This window comes from Lytechinus pictus, chromosome 16, assembly GCF_037042905.1.
Source record: "Lytechinus pictus isolate F3 Inbred chromosome 16, Lp3.0, whole genome shotgun sequence".
In the NCBI taxonomy this organism is placed as follows: domain Eukaryota; kingdom Metazoa; phylum Echinodermata; class Echinoidea; order Temnopleuroida; family Toxopneustidae; genus Lytechinus; species Lytechinus pictus.
In genome coordinates this window covers 11,361,341-11,384,743 of record NC_087260.1, presented here as the reverse complement: position 1 = coordinate 11,384,743, position 23,403 = coordinate 11,361,341, and the positions used below count along the sequence as shown (strand labels likewise).

At 38.0% G+C, this 23,403-nt stretch overlaps 1 protein-coding gene across 3 annotated transcripts; it reads left to right on the top strand.

Moving 5' to 3' along the window:
* Positions 1 to 688: 688 nt before the first annotated feature.
* On the top strand, positions 689 to 23,363 carry LOC129279288 (zinc finger protein 808-like). 3 transcript variants are annotated; one of them, XR_010296064.1, is made up of 9 exons: positions 689 to 765; positions 7,234 to 7,718; positions 8,401 to 9,513; positions 10,630 to 10,901; positions 12,027 to 12,239; positions 13,669 to 13,758; positions 18,725 to 18,842; positions 19,605 to 19,727; positions 20,748 to 23,363. XR_010296064.1 is itself a non-coding variant. In XM_064111250.1 (8 exons), exons 2-7 carry the CDS (start codon positions 7,310 to 7,312, stop codon positions 18,815 to 18,817), a joined length of 2,190 nt encoding a protein of 729 aa, XP_063967320.1. In that variant the 5' UTR covers positions 689 to 765; positions 7,234 to 7,309; the 3' UTR covers positions 18,818 to 18,842; positions 19,605 to 23,363. The 3 variants fall into 3 exon arrangements, 2 of the variants coding, with proteins under 2 accessions (XP_063967320.1, XP_063967321.1); XM_064111250.1 differs by having other exon boundaries at positions 19,605 to 23,363; XM_064111251.1 differs by lacking the exon at positions 20,748 to 23,363 and having other exon boundaries at positions 19,609 to 19,679.
* The last annotated feature ends 40 nt before the right edge of the window (positions 23,364 to 23,403 follow it).

The window sequence follows — 23,403 nt, the reverse complement described above, 5'->3', positions numbered from 1 at the left end:
TAAAGGGGTGTTTTTTCAGTTTTGGACGCGGTCCGCGCGTGGACTCGTTAAGGGTATTTTGAAAGACGGGTCGGCAATGGTCTCTCGCGGGGTCAAACGTATTTAGGGTATGTTTTTTTCCCCAAAGCTTTTTTTTTTAAAGACTAGCCAAACGTGTTAGGGTTTTTTTTTTTGTTCCCAAGCTTTTTCCCCGAGGTCATATTTTGGCGACATCTTTGTTTAGGGGCCAAAATGTGTAAATAAAGCCAGCGAAAAACTTGTTTAGGGGGTTATTTTGCACACACAGAAAAACTCGTTTAGGGGGTGTTTGGAAATTTCTTGGTCACGTGTGTGTACAGCAATATATTTGACTGCCCCCCCCCCCCCCGGGATGTCAGTAGTATTATCATTATTCTATCAGAACTTGCCAGACATAATAATTATAACATGTTTCTGAAAATTAAATTCCTGATTTTTGAAGTGCATATTCCACTTTCATTTATTTTAAGCCTCCTTGGAGCCACTGGTAAAATAAAAGGTTTTTTTTTCTACAATTCCCCTGGCCTGCCCCCCCCCCCCCTTGACTTCTAAGCCTGGTGTCGTCATTGCTCGGAATTCGGATTGATCCTGCATCATAACAGTTGAATTTGAACTAAAATATATGCTCATATCCATATCCACGCCTCAGTTGTACATTTTCGAAATTATTAACGCCCTCTACGTTCTAGCACAATAAATGTTCATTCGACTTCGAAAACTCAAGAGTCTACCGAAGAGCAAGCTAAGGTAACTATTCTGATTTATTTCTTACGTTAGATCGATTGTTCGTGTCATTTGATATTGATATGGTAGATTTTTATAATGATGGCGGCGGATATGTTCTGTCCCCAAAATAACTCTGTCCCATGTCCTTCGAACAAGAAAAATATTCGCGGTGCAGTGGGACTGGGAGTGTTGGTTCGTTCAGCGGGGACTCATGTCCGTTGTCGCCGGAGCTTCCGGGTTGCGGATTATTACAAGTTAGAGCCTGAGGCAGTGAGGCCGCTGATGAAGAAAGATCCAGCGCCCGGGGGGGGGGGGGGGGGGGTACGGGTACTCGACAAAAAAAGCAGTAGGTGTGTGCCGCGGGCGAGACAAAAAACGGGGCCTTGGAGCGGGCTTATTGTAAAAATGAGGGTCCTCCACTCCGAACGGCTTCGCCTTCGGAAGTACAAATCATGTTTGTGAAAACGGGGGTCCTTGGATTTTGTAACAGGTTGCCTGCTAACCCAGGAAGCTCCCGCCCGCTGTGCGGGCGGGAGCCTAGGAGCTTACCGTGTATTTGACCATAGTCACCGGACTAGGGTGATTTATTTCTCCAAATGAATTGTGAAAACAGAAAGTATACAATTACCACGATTATATGGATGAAGGTCTAACGAGTGGCAGTTTCCTGACATCTGGGCACAGACTGGAACCTCAAAAAAACGAAAAGTTCTCTCCTCTGCCCCAGTCTCGATCGGCCATTTTGTTACGATTTTTAACAAAAATGGCCGATCGAGACGGGGGTAGAAGGAGAGAACTTTTCGTTTTTTTGAGGTTCCAGTTTGTGCCCAGATGTCGGGAAACTGCCACTCGTTAGACCTTCTTCCATATAATCGTGGTAATTGTATACTTTCTGTTTTCACAATTCATTTGGAGAAATATTTAGACCATAAATCACCCTAGTCCGGTGACTATGGTCAAATACACGGTAAGCTCCTGGGCTCCCGCCCGCGCAGGCGGGAGCTCCCTGGGTTAGTTGCCTGCGTGTGAGTGCGTATGCATCCCTATGTATGGCCTTATGTTATGGAACGTGCATGCAGCTAGCCCGGCGGCACGGGCGCCGGTACCTCGAGCGAAGTTCATGCAGGCTCCACTTCACTACCGCTACACTACGCTCCACCTACCCGAACTTCGAGACCGTGAACTCTCGATCTGATATTCCGAGTGACAAAGGTGGGATTTTATGGGGGGAAAATATAAAATTCATGCAACATCACGATCTTTAAAAACAATGAAAACTAATATTCTTACTTTACACAAAGTTTCACTTCTTTTCCATGCTTAATTACTTCTAATCAGTCTCAAACTTGGTGATTTAGAGCCAACATGAAGTTCCTCACACATATAAATAATTCGCTGCCGTATCGCATGCGATATGCGCGAGGTACCCGGTCCGAGCTCGGACCTTCGCGCGCACATGCAATGTTTTGAAATCGGCAGCGAATTATTTATACGTGTGAGGAACTTCATGATCATGTTGGCTCTAAATCACCAACCTGCACGAACTTCGCTCGAGGTAGGGCGCCGGGTGCGCTAGTGCAGAGGCGATGGTCGGACAGCGCTCTGCGGCCGCTTTTCACCAATATTGCAGCTCATTGTAGCAGATCAATGCGGCTGGAACGGCGTAACGGAAAATATGCAAAGCTTTGGAGTGGATTTCTTTTTTCTCGATAAGAAAATGCTATGCTTTGGAGCGGCTTTCTTTATTTTTCTCAGTAAGACAAAAATGCTATGCCTTGGAACGGAAATTTAAGTGTAAAAATGGGGGTCCCCTCCGCGGCACATACAGTACCCACTATGTAGACATTATATACTGAGTGCCCCCTCCGGGATTCAGCGTCAGCGGCGCGCATATGATCCTGAACCCATTCAATTTATTTCAAATTTATAGTGGTGAATCGGGTTCAAATTTTCTGTTTGATAATATTGATAAGTGTAAACATGACAAAAGATTGCATAATTTGCTTCTTTATCCCAGCCAGGCCATAGGTTTTCCATGTTGTTTTTTACTTTTTTTGGGGGGGGGTGGGGAGGGGAGGGGAGGTTGGCATGTATACATATGTCAGTCAATACTAATGGCTGCAATTTTGTTGCAGAAGCGATGGCAGGACGAGAGATAGAGAGAATGAAAATACAGTTATGTTTTTTTTTTTTTTTTTTACAGAGTATTTTGATTGGCTAGCCTAAAAGTCTACTTTGCAAAAACAAGATAATTTAGCCTTAAAAATTAAGATCTAGGCCTATACCCTCGACCATGGTATAGCCAGGAGGCTCCTGGGCCCGTATTCCATAAACGAGATAAGCTTTTTGCTTAAGTCTTAGCAATTTGTCTTAGCATTTTGCTTGTCTAAGAAATCTTCCCTAACGATATTCTATAAACTTTAAGACATTTGTCTCAAGTCAGACGATATGGCTAAGCCAAAGTCTCAAAGTCAAATTCTATGACCTTCTAAACTGCTGCAGGGGTGACTGCAACAAAATAGCAAAAATGTCATTGAAGTTGTTTTTTCTTAACAAGTTTGATTTTATTGAAACTAATACAACTATTGTAGTAAAAGAAGAGCATTCATCACCCATATGGTAAGAATTCTTTATTCAGAGTATTCTATATTTTGTTAATTACCAAAACATTTCAATCCCAAACCGAGTGACTTGCACAGTTTTTTATGTATCAGTCCCATTCATTACTTTTCATGTATTGTTTGTCAAAATCTAAATGGGATAGGGTAGATTCCTCTCGACATCTTTATTCTACTTCAGTTGAAGTAGACCTAGGGTCTAAGGGAAAACATTTGTAACTTTTGAGACTAGTCTTGGGTCTAACATTAGGCCTAGATCTAGCCTAGGCCCAAGATCTACAACTAATATCCGTCTGTTTGGAGGAGAATTGAACATTGTTTTTACTTTTTACTTTCCTGAAGGCTGAAGCAAAACGTAACTTTGTTAGTCTAGTGCCGTAGTGGAGCAACTGAGACTGAAGCTACATACTAGGCATAGATCTAACGATAGACCTATATTAGTATTGGTCTAGGCCTAGAACATGCAGGACTTAGCCTGGCTTAGCCTTAAGACAGGGATAGATCTATCTAGATCTACATGTAGGTCTAGAATAGATCTGACTTAGACCAAAAGCTTCAGTCTCCGACTGTATTTTGGTTGTTCCGCTATTTTAGTATTACGAGTACGACACTAAACAGTCTAACGTTACGTTGGCCTAGTCTCACCAATGTGATATGACAGTAAATGTCAGAAACTTTTAAATAAATCCCCAGAAACGACGGTTATTCCTGTCAACAGTGCTAGATATATCGCTATGCATTGCTTGCCAACTATGCCTAAAGTTAGATCTAGTCCTAGTAGTAGTCTAGACATCTATCTAGATCTAGGCCTACTCCTGCTTTACTTTAGGTCCATCTGTTTGTTTGGAGTTTTTATTTTATACATTTTGAGGACTTGTTTAGATCTAGGTTTCCAGGACTAGAAAACAGGCCTAAACCTAGACCAACACTGGCAACAGCTCAGTCTAGACTAGGGCCTAGATTTATATAAGAATTTAGATCTAGGGCCTAGCCTGTGCTTTCTTCTATTCATTCTAGATTTTATTTCTAGCCTATCCGGTAGCCCTAACGTTAGGACTGGCTGATCTAGTCTACTGTTTGATCTAGAAATCTCTAACCTAGGCCTAGATCTAGACTAAATGACTTACTCACTTAGACTAAAAGTTAGACCCTATCTAGATCTAGAACTATACCAATCTAGGTGTACATAGGGTCATAGTAATAGGTCTAGATCTAGAGACTTGTAGACTCTATCTCAATGTAGATTCTAGATCTAAAAATAGTAAAAGTAGGCTAGATCTAGTCTAGTTCTACTCATCTAACGTTAGGCCTGAGAAAGGAAGTAGGCTAGGGATCTAGCATTGGGTTATTTCTAGGACTAAAGAATCTTGATTTAGGCTTAGATCTAAACTAGGGGCTGTAGTTCGAAATCTTGAGGTCTAGCCCCCCCCCAAAAAAAAAAAAAAAACTAGAACTAAGCCCTCAGCTACATGTAGTTCTCTATGTAGCCAAACAAAAGTTAGCATTGACCATTGTCTTAATCTTTTTTGGCGTATACATGTAGTTATCATACAAACACATATTTTGAAAAAAATGAGAAAATGTGTCTTGCAGATTATTTTAGCTCAAAACCTACATTTCATGGACATATAGGCCAATGTCATAAAATGAAGAAGTACTTCAATACACATCATGCTGTTTACACATTTATTGATCTGATATGCTGTTACCATGGCAACAAATTTTCAAATACTGTATATGTCTTGCAGATCTACACCGCAAAATCAATGTGTGAGCCAACTTTTATAAGAATTGGTAAAACTAATAAAGGGATTCAAACCACAAGATTTTCACCTAATTTCTTTATATAATATGTTGTTACCATAGCAACACGAATTCTGATACAGGCAAAAGTATATCTTAGACATCTTCAACTCAAGACTATTGTGTTCGCCAACATTTTAGGAGAATTGACCAGTTGAAAACTGATAAAGTAATTCAAATTACAAGATTTTCATCTAGTTTTTGTTATTTTATTTGTTGCCATGGCAACGCAATTTTTTATAAAGGCATAAAATATACTTTGCACATCTTCGCATCAAGACTAACGTTTGTGCCACATTTCATGAGAATTGATTAAAAACTGAAGAAGTCGTTGGAACTGCAAGATTTTTACATAATTTTTGCCCTAATATACCGTTACCATGGCAACACAATTTCCGACACATGCGAAAATGTGTCTTGCACATCTTTACCTCAAGACTTATGTCTGTGGCAAACATCATGAGAAGTGGTTGAAATATTGTAAACTTGTTAAAACCACAAATTTTTCACCTAATTTTCGTTATTTAATAAGTTGTTACCATGGCAACATAATTTTTGTATATAGGCATAAAATATGTTTTGCACATCTTCACATCAAGACTAATGTTTGTGCCACATTTCATGAGAATTGGTTAAAAACTGAGGAAGTAGTTGGAATAGCAAGATTTATACATAATTTTTGCCATAATATACTGTTACCATGGCAACACAATTTCCGACACATGCAAAATTGTGTCTTGCACATCTTTTCCTCAAATCCAATGTGTGAGCCAACTTTCATGAGAATTGGTAGAAAACCGATGAAGTAATTTAAATTTTAAATTTTGGCCATAATATACTGTTACCATGGCAACACAATTTCTGAAAAAGCAAAAAAAAAATTCTTACACCTCCTTACCTTAAGACCAATGTGTGTTCCAAATTTCATGAAAATCGGTTAAAAACTGCGGAAGTAGCTCGAAATGCAATATAGGTATAAATTCTTTAAAAAAATTGGCCATGATTTGTTGGATTTAAACGTTGTCTTAAAGCAATTAAGACAACTCACAACTGTCTTAAAGTTAGGGCAAAATTCTTAGCCATGTAGAATTTATGAAATACAGACTCTGCATATTTAAGAAAAGTTACTTAGCCATTCATCCTAAATCTGTCTTAGTCGCGCAAAAATTCTTAGCCAAATTCTTAGACAAAATTCTTAGCCAATTCTTTATGGAATACGCGTTTTGGCTAAGAATTTTGTCTTAGACAGAAAACTAAGACAAAATGCTTAGATTTTTGACTTAAGCATGCTTATCTCGTTTATGGAATACGGGCCCTGAGTCCTATATAGACATAGAGAATTAAATGATTCAATGTGTGCTTACTCTCCACAGAGCCAGGGATTGTGCCTATATTATATTGTGTGCGTGTAGGATTGGCATTTTAAAACTTTTCCCACAAGATTTCTACTTTCCCTGTAAAAGTTCTAGCCGAAGATCATGTAAATGTGTGTCAGAAATTCATTTCCGACATTTATACATTATTGATTTCATTTTTTAACTCATATACATTTAAAAAAACAACAGAATTAAATTTATTATGAGAAGATGGGATGTACCCTTACCAATGTGTACGTCACCATCTTGTCCTCTTTTTTAGCAGCTAAGCTATGACACACATAGATCTAGAGAGCGTCATGATGTTGCCACCCTCTGTATGCGTGATGACAATATTCAATTTTTATTTATAGACAGTTATTCAATTTAGATGTCACAAATTGTCTAAAATGCAAATGTAACTTTATTACCAAATTCAGCAAACTTTTTTACAATGGACGTTTATTATTTTTTTCATAGCTACATGTAAGTGCACTATAAGTGACTGTGTGATAGTGAAAAAAGACAAACATCATCTGCTTTCTTAACATTTTTATGTCAGAAATACTAGTCATTGCTGTTAAATTCTTAATGCAAAGTTAATTTTTGTACTGGTAGTAGTGCAAGGCTTTATGGAGCATTTCAGAAATGAGTTTTGTGCTGTGCTCAAACAAAGTTCATCATGCTTTTGTCATTTGGTATTTCGCCCCCAGTTAAAAACTGTCATAAACGGATAAAGGGAGAGCATCTCCGTCAGGTTCCACAAATGCCACAGATCAATACTTGAGCATGGAGGCTACGGATAACTTGACCGATCCTGAGGATGAGGCAGAAGAGGGTACAGATTCCAGGATGACACCTACTGAGCATGAGACGGGAATGTCAGATCAGCATGAGGATTTGTTAGTGGGGTCTGATTCTTCAGAGTCCACGTCCTGCACCCAGGACAAGGAACTCCATGTGGACCAACTTCCTGGTGGACCCTCCGTGGAGTCCTCTAGAGAAACGTGTGACTCAACAGATAAGGGTGATGACTCATCACTGTCTTTCACCATCAAGGAGAAGAACAATCCTGATAAGATGCTGTATGTTTACAAGAAGTCCACAGATGGGTCGGATGTCACGATCAACGTGGTGTCCATGATTTCTGTCAATGAAACAACAAGTGTGGTAGCGTTGCAGTCTGGACTGGACACAGGTAAGGTGTGGATTGTTCAAGAATGGGGGCACAATCAACCCTTTGAGCATTTATTTATTTCATTTCCTGGAACACAATAGTAAAGATTTTATGTAATAATAGAAGAATAGGAAAGAAAACTAACATCAGCTAATGCCTTCTGGATTAACAATATAATTCACGTTTCTGTGGAAAAACCCCCCTCCCCATTTTTAGCTAGTGCTTAGAAAAGAACATTAAATCCAGTTAAAAACTTATGACCATTAAATACAATATTGAAATTATGTCATTCACAAATTCTCTTTAAATGTGGTAACCTTTCACCTCCAGATATGAACCAGGTGGTTATTTTAGAATATGTTTACTATACATATTTGGTGATAAAAAGTATTTTTTCTTCACTTTTTTTTTTAGTTCAGGCAAAAATCAGAAATGGGCTACATGTATCTGTTCTTTTAAATGAGATTTTGCTCTAACCTCATTTGTTCTCCTATTTTGTATATTTCAAATCAAAGCTAACCAAAATAAACAACTACAAAAGTATATGATACCGATGATGTTTAAGGATGATATTAAAAGCTAAGATCACCTGTGTAAGGACTTTCACTTAAAACTGTTCATAAAACATGCATCCAGTACTTATGTATGTATTTTTCATATGATAGATTGTTCATGAAATCATTTTGTTATACTGTGTATACAGGCACTGAGCTACAGGTGGAGGAGAAGGCTGGAGCGACAGAGGATGCGGAAGATTCTTCAGGAAGCAGAGCAAGTAATGTTCAAGAGTATACGTGTAATCACTGTGACTTCACCACCAATAAGAAACATCTTTGGCTCAGTCACGAGATACTGCATGTTGTACCTGACAATAAACACCTTTATTATTGTTCTCAGTGTAGCTACTCAACTCGACAGCGGTTCAACCTCAAGACGCACGTAAAGAGCCACTTTGACATCAAGGAAATGGACCCGAGTGAATTGTTCAAGTGCACTCAATGTGATTACGTATCCATGTACAAGTATGATCTGCAGACACATTCCAAGAAGCATGACCCTGATAAACGCCATAAATGTTTTTACTGCGACTTCTCCAGCATCTACAGGCATAGCCTGCTGCACCACATCTCTTCCAAGCACCATGGTGTCCGACCGTTCCAGTGCTCGCTCTGTTCGTTTTCTGCTGCAAAGAAGTCGGATCTTGAGACACACTTGTTTAAACACGACAATGAGAAGCGATACCAGTGCAGCGAGTGCGACTACAAGACGACCTACAAGCAGTGCCTGGAGTCTCATATGAACACCCACAAAGGCGATAAGCCATTCCAGTGTACACAGCCTGGATGCACCTTCTCCACAAACTCCAAGTCGAACCTGAACTCGCACCTCGCCATGCACAAGAAGAGAAGCCGATGCGAGTCATGCGGCTATGAATCCATGAATGCGGAAAGACTGCAAAACCACACATGCCTTGAAACGCAGAAGAAGAGAGAGATCAACGAGAGGATAAGAATGGCCCAGGTTGCTCCGCCATCTAAGAAAGAAGATGGCAAGCTGGAGTACAGATGCCCAGAATGTGGTTATGTGTCAACGAGCAAGCACAGTATGAAGCGACACAGCATGGTCCACAATGATCAACGGGAAAGACCCGATAAGGTCCATCAGTGTATCCACTGTGACTATGTGACTGCGTACAAGAGCAGCCTGACTAGACACATGGCTCGACACTCTCTTGTGAAACCCTTGAAATGCGGACATTGTGACTACTCGACCATCACAATGACCCAGATGCATGCACACGTAGCTAAGCACACAGGTAGGTTGTTTTCTTTTTCTGCAAAGAAAAGTCTTGTTGTTGCAGTGACAATTGCTCTGGGCTTAATTGCCTCTAATATGTACATGTAGGGTTTTATGTTAGGTTTAGGGTTAGGTGTAGGAATAGGGTATAGTGTTAATCCCAGGGTTGAAGTTGGTCATTCGATAAGTGTGTGAAATCTAGAGCGGAGCAGTTGTCATCGGAGCAAATGTCATGGAACCATTGATGCCTTGATGTGACATACTAAATATACAGTAAATGTGGATGTATGTGATCAGTCCCTGGTAACATAAAGCTTAGCAATTGATAGCGGCCCTGATTTCTACGATTGATCATACACAATAATCATTCAATCAAACGTAAAAATCAGACCCATGATCAAAGGTTAAGCTTTATGTTGCAGGACCCAGTATTGTATTCCACAAAGAGATAATAAAGTGTTGCTTAGAGCAGGACTCAATATTAGCGGTGGCCCATGGCAACCAAAATTGAGAGTCGGGCCACCAAATTTCTGTAAAAGCACACACTTGGTGGCCCGGTTGGGCTAACAAAGTTTTGATAAATTGTATTGTTTTCTATTATTTAAGGGCCAACAGATCTGTTTTGCGGACCACCAAAAATATGTAATTCATGATTTTGGTGGACTAATCGGGCCACCAAGAAAAAAAGTTAGTGTAGAACCTTGCTTTAGATTTATATGTATCAACCAATTGTCCACAGCCAACTAGTGGGAGGAAGAACATTCTTTGGTTGGCCAATGGTGGTCAACCAATCACATTTTGGAAATAAAGAGAATAAAAAGGAAAATATGTATCTGTATGTAGCCTATCTTTGATTCAACCTCACTCTCAATCTTATTACTTGGGCTGGTATTCTGAGTGTGTTTTGTAATAAATCTGCAAAGCAAATCTGTGTGCTTAAAAACCATTCAGAATTTTAGGGGAGCTTGAAGGAACTCATTTAGAAAAAGTACTTCAGTTTTGTATGTAGGCCTGTATGAAATCAGTTGCACAATATTTCCTTATGCCATATTTTGGGATCTGAGAGACTCAATAGAAGTGACTATCTTTTGCTCTTACAGACAATGAGTTTGTTTTCATATTACATTTGTTGCAGGTATTAAGCAATTCGCCTGTGACCTTTGCACATACCGCACTGCCAACAAACAGCACCTGAAAAACCACATGTCCAAGCACTCCAACCTACGCTACAAGTGCAACGCCTGTGGGCACATTACCGCCTGGAAGGATCGCATGCGTCTCCACCTCAAGCAACATGAACGGGGTCAGATCTTCGTCCGGTCGGTCAAGCCATCGCCGCGGCCGCTGCCCATCCAGACGTTGACCACAGACTGTCGGTTGGTCACCACCGATGGACAAGTCCTGGAGGTGAGTGCTTGTTTCTTCATTGATTGTAAGGCAATCATGTAACCACTACTACATTCTCCTGAAGACAAGAACACACTTGTCGAAACGTCGAGATCGGTTGGACCTTTTCAGGACCAACACTTGCCCAGGCAAGTTACATGGTGTACCATGAAACCTACTTAAACCACCACTGACTGAGAAACAGGGTCATGGTTCAAATACAGCCATGGTGTAATTACTTTCAGCAAGAAATCGATCCACAGTGTGCTGCACTCAACCCAGGTGAGATGATTTGGTACCTGGCCGGTTGAATTAGACCTCTATGGTTACAAGACCTAAGATATATAAGCTTATAGGACATAAACATAGGATTAGTTTGATCATTGCATGCAGTACTGTCATACAAAAATTGCGCTCAATTTCATAATGTACTATTACTTTCAACCGCCTATATATGGGACCTTTCTGAATCTATTTCTCTATGTACAGTTTGTGCTTTATCAGAAAAGTTGTAATACTCTCAAATTATGATTTTTGTGGTTTTTGTCTCGCCCACCAGAGGTGAAGGCGAGACTTAGGGATCAAAATGTTGTCCGTCCGTCACAAACCTAATGACACATAACTCCACAACGGTAAGTCGCTTTTCACCCAAACTTGGATGGTAGATGGACTTGGGGGACCTGCATATTATGCTGCAGTCGGAGGTCACATGGTAAGGTCAAAGGTCATTTTCAGGTCAACGTTAAAGTTTACATGCAAGACTCTTATGACACCTAACTCCGCAAGTGTCAGTCACTTTTCAACAAAACTTAGATGGTAGATGAACTTAGGCGACCTGCATGTTATGCTGAAGTCGGAGGTCACATGGTAAGGTCTAAGGTCATTTTCAGGTCAACATTAAAGTTTACGTGCAAGGCTCTAAATGACAAGTGTTATTCCATCCCAGTCATTTCACAATGAAGTTTCGATACAATTCTGTTGCGTGCCCTCGCAAATCACGTTATTTCTTGTTATTTTCATAAGTGGGCGAGACATAAAATCGCTTTTGCCTTGTTGAAATCATGAAAATATTGAAAAATGCTAGTCAGACGTACAAAAAGGTTGATTATTTCATGGCATTTCTCTTGTAACTTTCACCTTTATTAGGTGTTGAATGTTCTGAACGACGATAGCATCAAGACTGTCGAGGGAAGTGAGACATTGATAACCTTGAATGAACTAGCAGACAGAATACAGAATTCGATCAGGGAGGATGAGGGGCAAGGAAAGACTTTCGATCAAGATGAAGATATGGATGTGGTTCAGAAAGATGGTGATATGATGGTTGTCGGAGGAGAGGAAATAGTCTGTGATCAACAGGTAATGATCTGTGGCCGTTCCATGAATTTCTTTTACAATCTGTGATGGTTGAAAATTAAGAAATGATTAATCTTAATTTGCTCTTAACTTGAGAAAAAATCTTGAAGAGTTGCCTATTTCATTTTTGTACAAACGAACCTTCAGAATAATGAACCTAATTTAATTTTCGACCTTGATGAACCATCAGAGTAAAGAACTTTATTTTATTGTCAGTTCAACAAATCTTTGGGATATCAAACCCTATTTCTTTTCAGATGAATTAACCTTCAGAATAATCCCACAAATGTTTGGATTAACAAATCCTCTTATTTTCAGATTGATGAACACGTTGGTATATATGCAATATTTGTTTTTACGCAATATCTGATTACCAAAAGTATGATTTATATTAAATATATGGAGAGAATTTGTGATTATGTTGGAGGGATTCCAGAATTTCTGCACTGGTTCAAAAATTCTTGATTTCATTGCATTTTTAACATGCAGCTCACCATGATTTAGGATCAGGGGCAGATCCAGGATTTTTCAAAAGGGGGGCAAATTTTCCCGAGGAAAAATTTGACAAGCTTAAAAAAAAAAGGTCTTCACTTATGAAGGGGGGGCACACTTCTGTTTCAACGGCATTTTTATATTACAAATTTTGATTGTGCCTCTCAAAGGGGGGGGGGGGCGTGGGCCGGCTGTGCATCCCCCCCCCCCCCTGGATCAGCCAGTGTTTAGGATATTGTGAAGTAGCATAATGTGTCCATATATAATTCATTATTCTACCTCTCTTCTTTTTTCTTTTGTGTCTCTCTTTCAAATTTCTGTGTCTCAGTCTCTCTTTTGCTCTTCCTCTCTCACTTTCTCTCTTATGCTCTCTCTCTCTCTTCAACACTCTATTTTTCTCTCTCACTTTGCCTCTACCTCACTCTCCAACAGTGATATACTTCTGCAAGTTTTTTCTAACTACCCCCTTCTTAAGGTAAATTGCCAATTCATCCACTGCCAACTCGTCCACTCACCACATGGTCTACCTTCATTTAGTCTAATGCCATTCCGTCTATCAATATTTCGTCTAACAACCATTTGGTCCAATAACCATTTAGTCCAATCATCACTTTGTCTAATCACCAGTTCGTCTATTTCCATTTCGTCTAATAACCAGTTGGTCTAATACCCATTTTCTTTTCATTCATTTTGCACAATTAACACTTTAGTTTAGTTAGACCACATGGTATACTGTATGGACTAAATTGCTATTGGACCAACTGGTTATTAGACGGAATGGCATTAGACTAAATGAAAGTAGACCATGTGGTGAGTGGACGAACTGATGGTAGACCAAATGATAGTAGACGAGTTGGCAATTGGACAAACTGGCATTATACGAATTGGAAATAAACCCTTGTTAACATGTACATTCTCTTTTGAACTTTCTGATGCACAGGATCAGACAGTTGGGAGTGAGATGGTTAGCCAGGGAGATGGCGAAGAAGGGACCATCACGATTGTTACCGATGAAGGTTCAGATTTACGAGTAAGTATACTCGGGAAACTCCTTTGCCCGTTTAAGCAAAGAAAAATCAGGTTATTACTCTATTTTTCCCTGTGTTCATTCCCAATCATGACGCAACTTCCTCCTGCAAGAAATTTATCCGACATTCTGCTGCACTCAATCCAGGTGACGAAAATGAGTATCTGGCAGGAATTTATTCCTTGAAACACTTGTGCACTTTTAAGGCCACCAGGCTAAAGAGAAGGTGAAAGACAGAGGCAGCGGAACGTCAGGCTCGTACAATGAAAGTGGAGGGGCACCTATTGTTTGGCAGACAAAAGGTGCCCCTCTACTTTCTTTGTCCGAGCCTGATGTTCCGCTGCCTCTGGTTAAGGAGAAGGTGCATACATTGTATGCGGGCATGCAAGGATCCGATGAACAGGGTTATAATATAGCTGTAAAGTGCTTAGAGACGTCGTTCCGATGTGTTATGCGCTATATAAATGCGGAATATTATTGTTATCAAAGCTGGGGTAATTCTTATATTCCCAAATCATACAGCATGTATGCACACATTATTTGATGCTTTTTAATGAGCATTGCAATCTCTTTGTGGCAGTTTCTGTTATAAACCAATTTCAGGACCAGAGGCCTATTACTGTAGAAACATCACAAGTATAGTAACCCCCATGGAATTCTTGGTTTTGACAGGCTGTTGAGCCCTGTTTCAATGGCGGTTACCATATTATAGCAAAAGTACCATAATGGGCTATACATGGGTCAAAAATACTTTTTTTGTAATTTCAATATGACAACAGTTTTCAGGGACTCAGTTTTATAATTGTGAGGGGAGCAATAAAAAGCTCTCCTAGAACTTTTAAGGAGAGCGGTAGAGGAGCACTGCAAAAAGCTCTTCTTCAATATACAAGGGGAGCTTTTTGTCCAATTAACAAAACAGATGGAGGAAATATATGTACTAAGTTACAATCAACAACCAAAGGAAGGAAACAATCGAATATGCAATATTTATAATTGTTTTACAATGTATTGTAATTAGATTGTAAAACCTGTTTGAGTGAGGTTTTGACTTTGGCTAAAAGTTAAGTCACTGACAATTTTTTTTTGGGGGGGCTCCATTTTTGTCTCACCTGCATAGCAGAGTGAGACTATAGGCGCCGCTTTTCCGACGGCGACGGCGTCAACACTAAATCTTAACCTGAGGTTAAGTTTTTGAAATGACAGCATAACTTAGAAAGTATATGGACCTAGTTCATGAAACTTGGCCATAAGGTTAATCAAGTATTACTAAACATCCTGCCTGAGTTTCATGTCACATGACCAAGGTCAAAGGTCATTTAGGGTCAATGAACTTTGGCCGAATTGGGGGTATATGTTGAATTACCATCATAACTTTAAAAGTTTATGGATCTGATTCATGAAACTTGGACATAATAGTAATCAAGTATTACTGAACATCCTGTGCAAGTTTCAGGTCACATGATCAAGGTCAAAGGTCATTTAGGGTCAATGAACTTTGGCCAAATTGGGGTATTTGTTGAATTACAGCCATAAATTTGAAAGTGTGTTGGTCTAGTTCATAAAACTTGGACATAATAGTAATCAAGTATCACTGAACATCCTGTGCGAGTTTCAGGTCACATGATCAAGGTCAAAGGTCATGTAAGGTCAAAGAACTTTGGCCACGTTGGGGGTATTTGTTGAATTGCCATCATATCTCTATAAGTGTATTGGTCTAGTTCATAAAACGTGGAAATAAGAGTAACCAAGTATCACTGAACATCTTGTGCGAGTTATAGTAGTTTTCAAAATCAGCACTGCTGCTATATTGAATCGCGTGATGCAGGTGAGACGGCCAGAGGCATTCCACTTGTTTCATTTTTTTGTCAAATTTTGGGGCTAATTTTGCATTTCGGGGGCTCTTTTTAAATGCTACTTTTTTGTATTTTCAGGAATACCTGTTCACTTATTAATGAATTATTACTTTTTGTTAAATATTGTATGATTTTTAAAGTTATTTTTTCATGCTTAGAATCTTGGATGTGGGTGTGTGTGGGTGTGTGGCACTGTGCGTGTGTGTGTGACTGTGAGTTGGACTTGGATATAAATGAATTCAATATCTAATTTCTACTCCGTCTATTCCAGTACAATACCCTGTACTCGGCCATGTACATGTAATAAAGGCCCACATACCCTAACTTTTCCTGAAGTTCTTTGAAAACGCAGATCTCCACGAAAATTGCATTTCTCTATGGGAGAGTCTAAATTCGGTGAGAATGTATTCATTAAGAACTTAAATATACATGACAATGAAGAAATCATCAAACTTTATTGGCAGTTTTGAATAATATACCTGAAATGTAAACTCTGTCTGAAACAGAAAATCACCATCATTGAGGCCTTTACTGAGCGAATTGTCCCCCAGAGCTCTGGCAGAGAGAGACAGAGCTCCGACTGGCTACATGCGCCAATGCGTTCGTGCGTGAGCCTGCCGCCGGCCTTGTAAAATAGATGGAGCTTTGTTTGATGATTTATTTTCTGATATTTACCTCATCCCCTAGAAAAAGAAAATAAATGATTTTTTAGTTATAATTAATAAATAAGGTAACTTATTTTGGATGCTAATAGGCCGTTTTGAAAAGCAAAGCCGAATGACAACTCACCAATGCTAGGTTACTAGACTCTGAATTGTGATATCTGTAGGGGAAATATGTGCATTAGAAATTGCACATGGTGCGCGCGTGGTAGTCATAATGGACCCTATACATGCAACTGTTTCCCGACCGTTGCGTTGATTTTTTTTTCCATACCTGGTACCATGTGTATGGAAATACGTGGTACAGAAAAAAAGACGCCACTTCGGAATTTGAAACTGCGCTCCTCGCTATTTTCAAGGCTTATTCATGAATTTGAGTGTGGATATTGGATGATTTTTAAATGGTAAGCGGAGCTCGAACATGGCCGTTGAGTTGTTATCACTCGGCAATGATTTTGGGTGATTTCGAGGGGGACTTTAGGCATTTCTGCGCAGCTCAGCGATCGCGAGGCGCGCTATTAATCGCGCTACCTAAAATGGATTAAGGCGCGCATGTAGCGCGCGATCGCTCTCGCGCGCCTTAAAATCGAGTCCCTGAGTTTTTTTTTATTCCTTGTAATGTATCTCAACATGAAATGACAATATTTTTTGTCTCGGTTCCGAGAAAAAAGTGTGCCGGGCCAAAATCCAAAATGGCCGCCAAAAGCCACCAAAATCACAGTTTTGGCCACAACTTCTTCATTTGGTGGTCTTTTTCTCTGGTTTTGGTGTCTATTCATATGTTTTTGGGGGCAGGCAATTTGTTTTTCCTATGATTAGTACTTTTAAACCATTATTTGTAGAGTTAAAAGGTAATTATACCTAAATTTTCAAATTTTTATAGTTTTTTTCAGCCAAAAAGTAGGTTTTATCGTCCTGGGGTTCTTGGATATTAGATTGTATGAGGTCAACAATAGAAAGCAGCTTCATATAGCTATATTGCTTTTATTCCTCTACTTTGGGTTTTACGGATATTTGTGAAATCTATATCTTATTAAATAAAAAATGTCAATTATCCATTGGGCCAATACAGTACATGTACTGTACATACTGCATTGCATAAATGCATTGGCCACCATGACAGCTAACAACGTCTGTACAAACTATAGTGTCATAGAAATGAGCTCTCAGGTTTAGAATTAGATGCCTCAGAAATTGAAGATATGTTTTGTCTCAGAAATTGAGGACGTTTTGTCAAATATGCTAATTCAGGGGGCGGAGAGAGGTAATTAACCCCACATCATGGCATTCACACTGTAGCTATTCTGGTCCCCGTTGCATAAAAATTTACCATTATGTTAACTTAACTTAATGGTAACTTGCATTGAATCCTTGATTCTGATTTGCTGTTGATCAGCATTACCACGATATTTAACTGACCCCATAAATATAGACCAGTTTAGACACCACAACCAGGTAAAAAAAAGCCTCCAAATGGAGAAGATATGGTTAAAAATGTGATGTACGTATATGATATACATGTATATGTGATATTTTTGTGCAATTTACGTTGCTGGTTTTATCATGTATTATACATCAGCTGACAAGCAATCAAATTCACAATTCACAATCTAATTCTAAACATTAGGAGCTCATTTCTATGACACTATAGTTTTATATATACAGTCCTTTTAATATACATGTCATGGTGGTTAATGCATGGATATATGCAGTGTAGTATGTACAGTACAGTGCATTGTATACCGTATAGCCCTTATGGATAAATGACATTTTCTTTTATTTGATAAGATATATTTCGCAAATATCCGTAAAAACCCAAAATAGAGGAATAAAAGCAATATAGCTATATAAAGCTGCCTGCTACTGTTCAACTGGTATCGTCTAATATTCAAGAACCACATAATGATGAAATCTACTTTTTGGCTGAAAAATGGCTTTAAAAAGTGGTAAATTTAAGTAAAATCACCTTATAACTACAAATAATGATTTAAAAGTACTAAGTTTAGGAAAAACATATTCCCTGCCCCCAGAAACATATGAATAGACACCAAAACCAGAGAAAAAGACCATCAAATAAAAATGTTGTGGCCCAAAATGTGATTTTGGGGGGTTTTGGCGGCCATTTTGGATTTTGGCCCGGCACACTTTTTTCTCGGACCCGAGACAAAAAATATTGTCATTTCATGTTGAGATAAGGTAAAAGGAACACAAAAAAACTGTTGTCACAGTAAAACTAAATATCACCCATTTATAGCCCACTCCTATAATCATATGTTTTTGTGAAATGAGCCCCAGAACTAAGGTCTAACTTTATTTATTTTTTTTGCATATTGAAAATGAAAGTCAACTTTGTTGACATTCTCCTTTAATCACAATTACATAAAAAAATGTATTTCTGCTATTGCTTAAAAAAATCACTTTTTTTCTCTTGCTCTTTCCAATTTACCATCTCAGTTGCATCTTAGTGGTGATGCAGAGAGTTCAAAGTCTAGATCAGTCTATAATTTAGAATTCAGCAATGAGAGCTCTATCACGGTAGCAGAATAGGAGAAGCCATCGAAAGGAAAACTTGGTAAGTAAATACATATCTTCTCAGAATACTAGCATTTTATAAACACTGTCTGCAAGCACAGACATTTGCTTTTCGCAATTCGCACAGTGCATAATGCAGAGTCTGAAGAAGCGAGACTAGATTCCCTATGTACTGTAGCTGGCTCTACCATTGACACAGACAGAGAATTTGGCCTCTAGTCTTCACTCTAGACATGGTATAATTGGTTAAAGTGTCAAATTTGAGTCTGTGCTTGCAGAGTGCAGACTACATGTAATGTTTGCCATGTAGTCTGCAGACACAGACCTTTGCTTTTCGCAGTTCGCATAGTGCAAGGTCTGAAATACGGAGACTAGATTCACTCTTGTAAATGTGACAATGACAGAGAGTTTGTAGTCTAGTCTTAACTCTAGACATGGTATAATTGGTTAAAGTGTCAAATTTGAGTCTGTGCTTGCAGACTATATACACACACTGCTATGTCTGACTGAGGGGACATTGCAAGAACTTATATTAATCAGCAACAAAGTAAATTTCAAATCATGCTATCTAATTGGTGATTAGTCATGTAATATTTATTAATTGTGCAATTGATTTCTGTGGGATGTTTCACTAAGATTTAAGTATGACTAAGAATTAACTTAATTCTCTCTTATGACACTTTTACCTTGTTACGGCACTAGAATATATCTGAAAATATTGCAATTCTATGTATATTTTAGTTATCTAATGTTGTAATGTTGATATATTGATTTGTAAATGATTGTATCTATTTTAATACAGGAAGATCAGAAGATGTAACATGACACAGCCAGGTTGTACAGATCACATCCACAGGGACATATTTAGTGAAACGGCATCAATGACCTTACGATCAATCACTGGGCTTTGTGCTACTGGGCCCTGGTAGGTGCTTCACAAAGCTGCTTGAAAATTACAAGCGACTTTACGAATGACTGGTGATCCTTAAGAACTAAATCAACACCAATGAAATTTGTTCTACGTCATTTACCATAAGAAAGGATCACCAGTCGGTTGTAAAGTCATTTGTAACTTCCAAATAGCTTTATGAAACTTCTTCCAGGGGCCCGTTGCAGAAAGAGCAAGCCAAAAAATCAATCGCAAGTCCCAAATGCGCGCTTTTGATTGGTTGAAAATCAAGTTGCGCCTGATTTTTAGAGTTGCGATTTATTGCAACTCTTTCTGCAACGGGCCCCAGGTAGGTGTTTCATAAAGCTTATGGTAAGTGAAGAGCAACTTTAAGAACGACTGGTGATTCTTTCTTGTGTTAAACGGTGTACACCAAAATGTTCATTGGTGATGGTTTAGCGCGTAAGAAAGGTTCACCAGTCATTCTTAAATTGGCTCTTAATTTACGAACAGCTTTATGAAACGCCCCCAGGAGGCGGAAAAATATATAGTGGCAAGCGGTGACCCCACCCCCTCTCCCAACATACGTCCGAAATTGCCCTTGTATCATTCATAACTGTAGATGGAAAACTTACATTCAGCATACAAATTTGTATAATGTATGATTATGTGCAAGTGCATTTTTGAATGTGTCAGAAATTGCCTTGACATAGAAATAGAATATGTCTCATTAAAATCACATTTAAAAAACATTTATTTGGTTTATCGGTATATTGCTAGATGTAAATCAATGAGTAAAATGGATTTGAAAACTTGCACTCTATAGAAGTATGGAATGACAAATTTTTTTGGGGGGGTCTAGTATTGGGCTAGGGTTAACTTAATACTATGCTATGAGTCTTAAGAAGTATTGTCAACAATGATTAAAGCCTGTATTATGTTATGGTAAATGCAACCTAAAATGTGATATTCACAGGAAACATCATTAAAATATCTTTAGTTAAGAAAACAAAATCAAACTCGACAATAATTATTTTGTTTTTCTTCACTTTCCAGATATGAAAAGATTTTGCAAGCTTGAAATAGGATAGAAAACCAAGGATACAATGTTGGTATATATATCTTTCTGATTATAGGCCTATAATATATAAATCTCTTAGATAAGCATTTAAGTTGCCTTCGAGAGGAAAGATTGATATGGTAACGTATTCACAGAAGAATGATTGCATCGAGCATCTAATTAGCTGGATTTGCACTAGATAAATCTTATGTATTATTTACTATTATTATTATCAAGAATGTGCCCTAAATCTGATCAACCTTCACATTTATATTTTTACAAAGAATCAATGAAGAAAATTAGCAGTTATTAATTTTGGGTAGCTTTGAATTTTGTTCAATATATCAAAGTTCAAAGAATGTAGTTGCAGCAAAAATTATTCAAAAGGAAAGTATTTCAAATCAAGTTCAATTATCACCATATCCTTGTAGATCTAGGGCTGGTATATTTTTTATTTACATTAACAATGATAAACCTAACTTGGTGAAATCATGAAATGTTGAGGGAGAATATTCATCACACCGAAGATCACCAACACAGATAATTGCACGTGGGACAGTGTATCAGTATTGCTTGTGAAAAGACCCAACATGTGGTTGGAATGCCATGCTTTATTTTGCTAATTTCTCAGCAATTACATATTTTCATCCAGAATAACTTGTTACATATTTTATGTTTACTCTTTGGTGGCTATTTTATTGGATTCTGTTCAAACTCATTTTGAGATCGCTACAACAAGTGGCATTTATCTTTAACATTATTGAACTTTATCAGAACTTAAACTTAAAGGACAAGTCTACTCCAACAAAAAGTTGATTTGAATAAAAAGAGAAAAATCCAACAAGCATAATACTGAAAATTTCATCAAAATCGGATGTGTAATAAGAAAGTTATGACATTTTTAAGTTTTGCTTAATTTCACAAAACAGTTATATTCACATCCTGGTCAGTATGCAAATGAGAAGACTGATGACATCATCCACTCACTATTTCTTTTGTATTTTATTGTATGAAATATGAAATATTCTAATTTTCTCATTGTCATGTGAAACAACGGGTATTTCCTCCATGAACATGTGGAATTAGCATTGTTTAATACTATATGGTTTTGTCAAGTCTGTAAGAAATGAAATATTGTATAATTCAAACAATAAAAAAACAAAAGAAATAGTGAGTGAGGGACATCATCGACTGTCTCATTTGCATGTCACCGAGTTGTGCATATCACTGTTTTGTGAAAATAAGCGAAACTATGAAATGTCATAATTTTCTTATCTTTCATCCGATTTTGATGAAATTTTCAGCGTTTTGCTAGTTTGATTTTTCTCTATTCATTCAAATCAACATTTTACTGGGGTGGACTTGACCTTTAAACATACTTTTCAAATATAAATTTAAGTTGTGGTAGCTGCAATGCCACACGATGATTTCAAACAGCATCCAACAAAATGTCCACCCAAGTGAGAAAGATGTGTGCCAAATCATAATGGTAGAGAAGGCGTAATTGCTCAGTATAGACCAGTTCGTAGTTACTCATGGACAATTTTTGGTCAAATGACCTTTCATTTCTTTCATTATGATAGGCAGTTTTCAAAGCTTGCCTTACATAGCAGGATGAAGAAATTGAATAGACCAGGTGACTAGAATAGCATACCAATGAACACTTTATGAAGGTATTTGTTGCATTCCTACTTTGAATGCATATCATAGCATGTTGCACAATGTACTTTGCAAACTGTGAAAACCAGTCGTTCGTGGACGCGTTGTTGTTTTTTGTGGATGTAAATGAAAACCACAATTCAAAAGAATATATGAATAATCAAGACATCAAAGTTGGTGCTTATCTCAGATTTTAAACCACCATGTCACTTTAGTACAAATGACCTTCCTCTGATCATGCGTAGAATCTTTTGATCATGCGCAGAAAGGAACTAAGAACTGGCTTATTTAGCAAAATAACCATGTTCAATGTAATTTGGTCAATTAATGGTGATATATACTGTATATGCCCATGTGTTTATTTTCATCTTGCTTGGGTTTCCTGCTAGATTTCATTGTTACAGAGCATTTAGCTTACATGAAATAATTAAGAAGTGACTACTTTTATGGTATCAATTAACCCTATTGAGAAGTATTTTCTCGCTCAATAACTACTCAAGTTTAGCTTAAATATTCAACTGAGAAGAAAGAAGGTATTCATTACTTTATGTAAAGTGAGGAAACAATCACATTGCTATATTTATCTTCAAATTTGTGTACCATGAGGATGTTGTTTATTTAGGAGTACTATGAACTAGAATTATTGTGATGATTTTTTTTTTTTTTTTGCTGGTCTACCATCAAGATATATTTGCTTTATAGTATACATGTGTGACCACCATTCACTGCTGCTTGCACACAAATGCTACATTAAACCATTTTTGATAATCACATGATTTACTTTACATACATTCATACGTACATATATGATTGTTTAATGTGCTTGTACATTCTAAAACTGAAATATAATTAAGTACTACATATTTTTGTACAATCTCCTATATATTCCTTGCTTGAAGCTACTGATGTACATTAGCAATTGGAAATAAAAAAATTGAGGGATTATTTTGTAAGTGGATTTTCTTTGATTCATTTAATAGTGTATTGTTTTAT